At 42.0% G+C, this 9,883-nt stretch overlaps 1 protein-coding gene across 2 annotated transcripts in view; it reads left to right on the top strand.

Annotated features, from left to right (window-relative positions):
• Positions 1–651: 651 nt before the first annotated feature.
• Positions 652–9,883, top strand: part of LOC307091156 (transmembrane protein 272) — a 9,265-nt gene continuing 33 nt past the window's right edge. The window contains exons 1-5 of one of the 2 annotated variants that reach the window (XM_079758067.1): positions 652–732; positions 6,088–6,229; positions 6,787–6,837; positions 8,398–8,604; positions 9,210–9,883. The exon at positions 9,210–9,883 is cut by the window's right edge and continues 33 nt beyond it. In XM_079758067.1, coding sequence (XP_079614193.1) covers positions 6,166–6,229; positions 6,787–6,837; positions 8,398–8,604; positions 9,210–9,418 — 531 coding nt within the window. In that variant the 5' untranslated portion in view covers positions 652–732; positions 6,088–6,165 and the 3' untranslated portion in view covers positions 9,419–9,883. The remainder of the gene's footprint in view (positions 733–6,087; positions 6,230–6,786; positions 6,838–8,397; positions 8,605–9,209) is intronic. The other variant, XM_079758068.1, reaches the window with a different exon arrangement.

The raw sequence follows: 9,883 nt of genomic DNA on the forward strand, positions 1-9,883 counted from the left end.
GCCCTGGCCCATGATTGCGGATGATGAACAGGCCTGCAGAGGAGCGGGGGGGGAAATTACATTTCTGACAGACAACCAACACACAAACTCCAGCAGCTTAATGTAAAACTTTTGTCCACAATGTACTTTTTAAATTATTATATGCTCTTATGTTGTAGTCCTGTCGTTGTAGCTATTACGTCATCAATAGCCTGGCATGTAAATAGTAGGTGTGAGCACACTTCACTAACGTGTCTCATACAAGTTGTTTTATAGTTGATTTAGTTGTGTTATCTTATTTAATACCTTAATTAAACTTAACTTATTGTGGGCAAGTATTTGTTTAACTCTTTTTATTAATAAAAGGAAATAAATGTTACGACTTTAACTTGCAAACGGCGCGAAGCAAACAGTTCTCTGTGATGAGTGGCGGCGGCCGCGCCTCTCAGTGGACGTCAGATTCCCGACCCACAGTGAGGTACCCTGCGCGTGCCCGTCAGACCCCGTCCCACAGTGAGGTACCCTGCGCGTGCCCGTCAGACCCCGTCCCACAGCGAGGTACCCTGCCTGGGCGTCAGTGTAAGATACCATTCCGAGGTGCGGTGAGGTGCCGTGTCTGCGCGTGCACATCCGATGCACGTCATAGGGGGAGGTGCCCTGCGCGTGCATGTACCGTCCCGCGATGAGGTCCGGCTGTTGAGGAGCGCCGCTGTAGTTCACTCCTCGGCAGGGGCATTTCGTTGACACACGGAGGTAAGCGTTCCGAACTTCCTATGAAACGATGCGCAGGACCTGTTTTACACTAAATGTATTCCTAGCAAGTCCCAACTCATTACATTTACAAAAGTGTAATCAGTTCTTATTTAAACGTTGTATAGGCTCAGGGGAAACTGGGGCGGTAAAGTCAGGCAGTCCACAGTTGCATGCAAATTATGACGTTAGGTTCGGTCAGATAACTTCAAAAACATTTGTTTAATTAAACATAAGTTACCTTTTCAAAGCCACCGAGCACATGAACACTGCCAGGCGCGCTAGTCCTGCCAGTATCTAAATGAGTTAAGAACTCCGTTAACCGTAAGCTGCCTGTCGGGGAAAAGTTCAACCTAAAGTCCGAGAGGAGCCATGTGACACCCCACCAGGCCAGCGTCACTTCTGTTGTATGGACCTTAAAGGACGATGTTGCTGTTGTTAAAAGTAAAGATCTGCTTTGACGTCTCGGACGTCAACAGACGCGAGAACGTGATTCTGGAAAGATGCGGTCCAACCTGTTGTGTTGTCCATAAATGATCAGTCAGGTTCTTATTAACTCGATTTATTAACAAATTATAATCACCATGTCCCTGCTCTCTGTCTAGCGTGTCTATCTGTCTCTCTGCATCCCGCGATCTCTCCCAGCATCTCGCGATATCTCCAGTAGCTAAGATACTATACTACACAACCTGTTGGGCTGGGACTTAGAAACAGGGCTTGGCTCAGAATAATCGAATAAATGATTCGCATCTGACTTAAAGTCCTGCCTATCACTACATACCTTTTTTTAAATCGCAATCTCAATCAACAAAACCAAATACAACGGTTGTGTCAACCTCAACTTTGTGTGTAGCCGGCCGCGCCCACCAAGCATCCTGTCGACGCAACCGTGTCTGAAATAAACGTAAATGAGTCAAATATAAACGTCCCAAGTTCCCGTACCTAACCTTACCATATCTAAACTTTGTTCAGCAAATGCACATTACAACGACGAAAACGTATGGTAGTCTTTCTATTTGCAAACCACTGAAAACATGACCTTAAACGCAGGGCCGGTGTTCTGCCAATTTCTGCTCCCTTGTCAGATAGTGGCGAAGTCACGCCCCTTCCGGTAGAGCCCATGGGACCTATGAGATCGAAGAATATGAATGGGTTTCAATGGAGAGAAAGTCATTTATAATAATTTTCTGGTCCCAGTCTTTATCTGCCCCGGATTACATATATGTTGTTTGTGGATTTAAATGATAATTTGTCATGTCAAGAGTTTGACCGTTTATTGTGCAATTGTTCAGTTAAAGGCTGTAGAGCAGGGGTCAGCAACCTTTTCAACATGCTGTGCCAGTTTGACAATTTCTCGTTAATAAGTGAGCCTTAAACAACAATATAATCAAAATCACTACTACTAAGCTAAATTATGACACAGCGACCAAAAACATTTCCAGAAGACGTGGAATTGTATTATTTCCATATAGTCCAGAATCATGCATCAACATTTTAAATGTTTTTTTGGTTGTTATATTTGCAACATGGGCTTACCAATTATTTGTACATCTGTCCCATCTTAAAACACCATTTTCAGAAACTCATTCAAAAACATATTTGCACTGTGAGAAATGTAAAAAACAAGAAAATATGAGAATGTTGGAACCATCCACATCAATATCTTTACGACATGTACAGCTTTGCAAAACCATGTGAAGGCGATGCATAAAGGCCACTTGCAACAATATTTTAAATAATTTCTTCTCTATTACTCACAACATAAAAACTATTAATTGATCCAATTTCAGAACACTGCTTTCTGTAACTAATTTAAACATATTTGCACTGGGAGGAAATGCCCCAAACAGAATAAAGTGCAAAAAAAATCGGTAGTAATGATTTTGATTTTATTATTTTTTAAGTGTGCCAATGATTATGTTGCCCCGTGCCAGTGGTGGCACGCGTGCCTAGGGTTTCCGACCCCTGCTGTAGAGAAAACACGATGAGAAAGACTACACGTCTCGTATGTGAGGTCAAGCTCCCTGCGACTGGCGTGGACAAGACCGACAATCTCCCCATCGGCATAACTGAAACTCTCCACATGCCCCGACTTATAATGGTGTTCACCTCTTTCGATGCTGTTATCCTCCCCTTGGAAAAAAGCGATGAAGTGGAGCAGAGGGATCGACATGAGTTCCAAGTGCGGTTGGTGACGTATATCATTCGCGTCGAGAGCAGCGAAGAGCTGTAGTTCACAAAGCTGCTGCACAGAAAAAGCTAACATTATCAAACTTCTTCGCGAAAATGTTAAATTTTCTTTGCATGAAAAATTATCATTTAAATCCACAAACAACATATGTGTAATCCAGGGCATATAAAGACTGGGACCAGAAAATAATTACTTTCTCTCCATTGAAGCCCATTCATATCTTTCGATCTCATAGGTCCCACGGGCTCTACCGGAAGGGGCGGACTTCACCACTCTATTTTGATTGCTACCTTACGTCACAAGCGTGTTTGATCTGTAGACCAGTCGCCTCAATCAAATAATTCTCCCACTGCAGATTCACGTTATTTTACACACCTACTCACCCCATGTACACTGTTGATGCTGTTTTATAACGTATATTGAAGATTTCAGCGGTACAGCATGTGCAATGTATATAATGTAAAAAAGAAAGCACTTCAATAATCAATTGAACTAAATAAATAACTTCAACAAGAAAAGTGTAGCAAAGTATTGTTAAAACTTGTATATATTTGTGAATGGGATTCTGTATGTGTGGGTTTATATATTAAATAGATAATAATTATTCAAAAGATCCAATAATAAAAACAACCAAAGATCTCAAATCTTTATTTTGTTTTGAGACATTTCTTGCAGTATACAGCGCTATTATCATGGGCATTTTGGGCACACTCAAAATGTGCCCACCGACTGCACAATTCACACTGCACCTACCAAAATAAAGAATTTAAGAAGCATTACAATTTACAATGAGATACATTGTATGGTAATATGCACACTCATTTTTGAGTTAATTAATAAAACAAAGCACATAATATATGTTATACTTTACCATTTCATCATTTGCATTTCTTTTCGGCGAAGGAGCACATCACACAGTGCATTCCCTAGAAACAATGGTTTTCATGAGCTTTTAAACTGTGGCAACTCCAATCCTTCTGCGTAAACTAAGTAAATAAATCCATCCACATGCTGTACCGCTGAAATCTTCAATATACGTTATAAAACAGCATCAACAGTGTACATGGGGTGAGTTGTGGTGTAAAATAACGTGATTCTGCAGTGGGAGCATTATTTGATGGAGGCATCGGTCTATCCACATACTGTACCCCTGAAATCTTCAATGAAGACGTTATAAACAAGCATGTATTTCAGATACTCACCCTGTGAATTTCGAAGCGTACCTTTTAAGGTTTAATTTCTGGGACTTCCCAGAGACAGGAGGTCAAATGATTCTTTCCACTTTTCTTCCATAGCATTACAAACACAAGTATTTAGAATTAATGTAACACAATATCTTGTTATAACATGACAAGATGTCGTCGGCCCCCTCCTCACCCCCGGAGTGGAGAAGAAAACTTTCTCCGCTCCCAGTCCCGTAAAGATAACATCATATATCATCATATTTCTACATTCAGCAGCAAAGCCAGTGTGTACATGCACATATTTACATGCTTACAGGTCAAAAGGCGTAATGTAAAACATATTTGTAAGATAATTGCGCAGTTAAAAACATGTTTAAAGAAATACTCACCATCAGTCAAAAAGGTAGCAGGAATAAATGGATGTGCACGCAGGATCGTGAATTTTGGGTATGCCCATGCACAGAGCCACTAGGTAGCAGAGTTTGACGGGTAGCAGAATTTGGCACAACACCAGCTCTCGCCCTTTGGTAGCCCTTGGCGAGATTGAGTTTTGCGCCCCCGTTCCCATAGCGAGTGTTGCCCTGTTAATTGACATTACTATACTAATCATCACTGAAGACATTATTATACTACAGTATTAACTGATTTACCTTTACTTCTGCTTAGCAGCTTTTTCCCCCACTTATAGCTCTACTATACTACATTGCAATTAAACAATGTGATGCATGGACAACAAACTACAGAAAAGTTTCATAATATTTTCTTTTAAATTATTTTATTTTCTTATTACACACTAAAATTCTGGTGCAAAGTATGGATGAACACAATAAAGTGTAAAGGTGTTCATGTGAGGAATCTTTAGAAAGCTAAATATGGCTAAAATATGGCCTACCTCCATACATGAATTAAAAATGCTCAACAATATTCAACATGAAATTAAACTAATCTTCACTGTGAAAATAAGGACACAAAAAATAAGCAAAAAGGTTCACCTCTAATCAATTGTATTCAAAAATACTATTAAGATTGCTCAGGAATATTTAACAAATTCTAAGAGTTTAGACCTCTTCATTTTGAGAATCAATGCACGTCGAGGTTGATTAATGCAGCAGCTGATCTCTTGACTAAAGGGCTCTTTATGGTTCCACGTTGACGCAACGCGAGGGGGTTACGGAATACGTCCTTGCGAACCCTCCTTGCGTCAAATGCAAGTGCCTGACATGCGCCTCCCAAAAGTGTTAACCTTGCGTCGAGGTGGTGCAGCCGCAAGGTCTGTGATTTGTCCGCTAACTACATAATTTCCGGCAATACGCTTTGTATGTAAAAAAAAATCAAAGGCAAAACATGTAACTTTTGCCTTCAAAGCCGTAACCTTTTTTTTTACTCACTATTGGAGATGTTTTCTATTCGGTCATCATGGTCATCTTGTGTTTTTGTTGCACTTTGTTTGAGTCATATTCAGCTTTCAAGTTGCAAGAATCCATACCATACCATATTCAAAACTTCTAGTAGTAGACCAATTGTAAAGTAACAGCATGCACAGACAAAGATCAACTATTTGTTCTCTCTTTACCACGGACATGCATAGCGACACATAAACCCGGCGTACAACCATAAAGGTTCAGGACTACGTTGAAGTGACTTAACGCCTTGCCCCCCTTCTTTTGTTAATAGGTAGTAGGTAGGGGGGACAAACACCCACACAGGTACAATGCTAGGAGAGAATGTTGCTCCACCGGCTTCGTAGAGAGAATTGTAAAAATAGGAAGACAATCGCGTGTGTGTTGCCCTTTAACTTATCTGCTGAAGATCTCGTGTGTGTGTGTGTGTGTGTGTGTGTGTGTGTGTGTGTGTGTGTGTGTGGGGGGGGGTTGTGTATCTGTGTGTGTTGAACCTCGCACATGTTTGCCAGGGCGGGGTAGGCGTGGTGTGGTAAAATGTTCATGTGAAAATTGATTTGTCTGTGATTCCTGTGTGTGTCAGTGCTCTGTCACTACAGGGCGTGTGTGTGTGTGTGTGTGTTTTGGTGTGTGTGTATGAGATTGACAGCCTCCTGAGACAATGTCAAGTCAAGCTCTTATGGGACGGCTCCGCAACCAGCCCCAGCCCCCCACGCCCGTCCTCGGTGAGTATAGAGAACTGCTTTAGTGCCTCCTCGATGTAGAGACCACCAGGAAGACACGTGTGGAGGAAATGAAGCAACAGGCCCTAATCAACAACATGCAGCTGGGCTTGTGATGTGGCCGGCGAAAAGGACATCTCTGAGTGGTTTATTCCGCTAATATCTGTAATATTATTGGGTATAATCGACTTAAATCAGCAATTATATTGAATCATCCGGGGGCTTTGAGCATTTTGCATTGGGAAACATCTGGTCGATAGCCGTATTTGACCACTGTAGGTAATGTTGGATTTGTAACGCATTGTTTTTGGACTGCTATAAGGCAGAGGTGTCCCTTTATAGAAAGAGACCCATGGACCCTTATCAACCAATCAGAAGCACTAGAATATGCTGTGATATAAATACATGGGAAAGTATGGTTGGGTGGACTGCAGAGTTTGGGACTATCCTGCTCCTAACCACTACTAGGGGCCCCTAGTTGTTGGATGTCATAATGTAGAAAAATATATGCACTGCTGGCCAACAGTAAAGTCATTTTGCTTCATTCTGTTTATTTTCAGCACTGTCAAAGCTGATGGTGTGTGTTCTCCCTGTTGCACAGATTGTCATCGGTGAGTTCACGCTCATTTTTAATCTTGTTGCCAAATACAGGACACCACAAGAACATCACCACTTCCTGTTCATGGCCTGCTGTCTCAACCTTTTAGCTGACAGTGGTTGTGAAAAAATGCAACCAGAATATGAGGTTTAGCGATGCATCTTTATTTAATTTCAATTTATCTTCTTAGAAGAGGCCAATATGAATCATTTCAAACTGAACTAAACTGCTACAGATAACCTGTGTCTGAATGATTCCCCCCCTCAACCCTTGCTGCCACTAATACATACAGTGTATTTAAACATGATACATTCATAAGCCTTTAAGTGGGCTAATCTGTCCTCAGTGACTCTGAAGAGAGACAACACACTAGGAACAACCCAATCCACCCCACATGTCCCCACTTAGGTGTGAGTGTGGATACGCCTACTTGTTATGTCAGAAGAGGCTGATTTTCAAAAAGGCTTGTAAAGGCTAATTAGGGCTGGGCAATTAATCAAATGTCAATCTCAATTTAGATTTTAGCGTCAAACGATAACAAAACTAATCGATTTTTCAATTTCCTTTCAATTTTTTTTCATTAAATGTTTTATAAAAAGTGCAGTACAGCTGGTTACATATCAGTGCATTATTTTAGATTTGAACATTTTCTTTTTGACCATTTTGTTTATGCGAAATGTCAAAGTTCTCAGTTACTAAAGTGTTTTTGGGAGAGACTTGCTGAACAAATACATCATGTTTTCCATCTCAAAAATAATCGTTTGAATAATCGTGATTTCAATATTGATCAAGATAATCGTGATTATGATTGAAATATGAGGTTTCCCAGAGTGGGAGACACAGGGACCCTGACTACCACGAGCAGGCAGAGGTGCACTGCCTGATTCCTTATTGACTCCTTATGGATCCATTACGTTCTTTATGGATTTCAGAAACGTGGATGCAAAAATACAAGTACAGGACAGTTGTCAGGTGTATGCGAAACCAAATGCAAATGCAGAAGTTCAAAAATATTTATTGAAAGCAAGGCTTCAACTCAAACAATAACAAAAATCAACTCTTGCTTCTCAGGAGGAAATGGGGAAAACAAAAAGGGCACGAGGTCGCTGATGACAGAAACTAAAAGAGAAAGCCCGGTCACCGTTCAGGAGAGTAGTCCAGGGGAAGGCAGAAAGTAAAAACGTAGATAAACCCGGAATAGGGCGGACAAGCAGGCAGGCAGGAACATGGCAGAAAGAACTGACTAGCCGAGCAAGTCTAGGCAGTAATAACACGACCAGGAACAGGTGAGCAGGGAAAGAAGGCAGGAAACAGACAAAAGGTGGACAACCACAAATAAAGACCAGCAGGGGGAATCAATGAGTCCAAGATTAGTAGGAGTACAATAGTAGTATAAGAAAACAAAAACAAACCAATACAAGTAGAAAATAATCAGCAGAAAGAATGTCCCTTACTCTGCTAGCTGGACCAGTGTCCCCGGCAGTGTCCCCGGCAGCCCCTCGTCCCCATCTACCTGCTGGTGGTGGGGGTGTGGGGCCTGATGTTGAGCCTCACTGAGTCCTGTCCCTGCTAGGCTCCCTGTACCTGGACCAGTGTCCCCGGCAGCCCCTCATCCCCATATACCTGCTGGTGGTGGGGGTGTTTGGCCTGATGTTGAGCGTCCTCAGCTGCCTGCCATGCGCCCAGCAGGGGGAGGACGGCTCCAGCACTACGCTCAGTCGAGTGTGTGCCACGTGGAACTCCCTGACCTCGCTCTTCCTCTTCTGCTGGTTCATCGCGGGTACGCTCCCTTTGTATTCCTTGCTTTACATGACCCTCGTCGTGGAACAATGGATCGTATGATATGCAAAGGACATAACCTTGTTTACCATTGTATTAATGCATTTAAAAGGCATTGGTATAAGTTCTTGTACCTGGTGATATCTCCCTTCCTCTCTCTAATTGAACGGTGTTAGTTAGCCCTCACGTGCCACTGTGCACTAGAAGTCTGATACCGAGGTCAATCTACTGACTTGTTGGTGTGGATTCCTTTAACTGTGTTAGCGTTGTCCACTCTCCCCCCCTTCTTATTAAATACAAAAATGGACTGTCAAGAAGTGCCTTTAAAATACATTCAATCATTAAGCCTGTGCATTGCTGTGCATACCCTTTTACAAGAGTGGAATTGACCCAATTGACCCTAATTGCTCTCAGAGCAATACCAGGAAAGCTAATTTCCTGGTAGAAGCCGACCGCTAGCTGCTGTTTGTACCGGTTCTTACAGTAGGCGGGTGGTGTGTTCAATCACATGCCCGCACTTCCGGTTAATGGTTAATGCGTAGCTATCAGTAAGCATGTTGTGTTAAATGACTCCTCTTCTTGTGCTGCATGCTGTCGTCCCTACAGGAAATGTGTGGATCTACTCCATCTACAAGCCCAACTACAACCGCACCACCACCGCCGTGGAGCCTTACTGCCACAAGACGCTGTACCTGTTCGCCTTCTGGACCACCACGCTGCTGTACATCCTGCTGGGCCTGTTCCTTCTCGGGGGATGCTGCACACTGCTGTGCTTCTGCTTCTTCGGCCGGGCCGACCCCGACGACGACGTCTAGACTCAAGGCCCGCGTTTAACAAATTAGAAATAAAGTCTTGCTTGTTGCCATTTTTTAAGAACGATGCGCATTTTCCCTTTTGGTATGGTGATGATACGATTGGGTTGTACTGTAAGTCACTGAGTTCGACCACATTTGAAGCCACAGAAAATTTATAAGCATGATTGAAGCATTTTTAAGTTTGTTCCATGATTTAGTTTTTCTTTGATTTGTGCATGTCTATGCAATAGGACGATCATATGATGGTGTGAGTGTTAATGTGCTATTTTGCAGTAGGGAGTTTGGAATTTTAGCTTGAATTGTTTTGTTTATATTTATGTTACTGTTTACATGGCGAGAAAGAGTCTTTCAATTTTTTAAGTTAAATCAGATAAAATATATGAAAATAGTGAAAGTTAACATTGAAATTCAAAAATTGAATATATTAGACACAACCACTGCCTTTTGATAAATGATATGTATCGT

Source organism: Pollachius pollachius (genome assembly GCF_949987615.1).
Source record: "Pollachius pollachius genome assembly, chromosome: 20".
NCBI classification, from domain to species: Eukaryota; Metazoa; Chordata; class Actinopteri; order Gadiformes; family Gadidae; genus Pollachius; species Pollachius pollachius.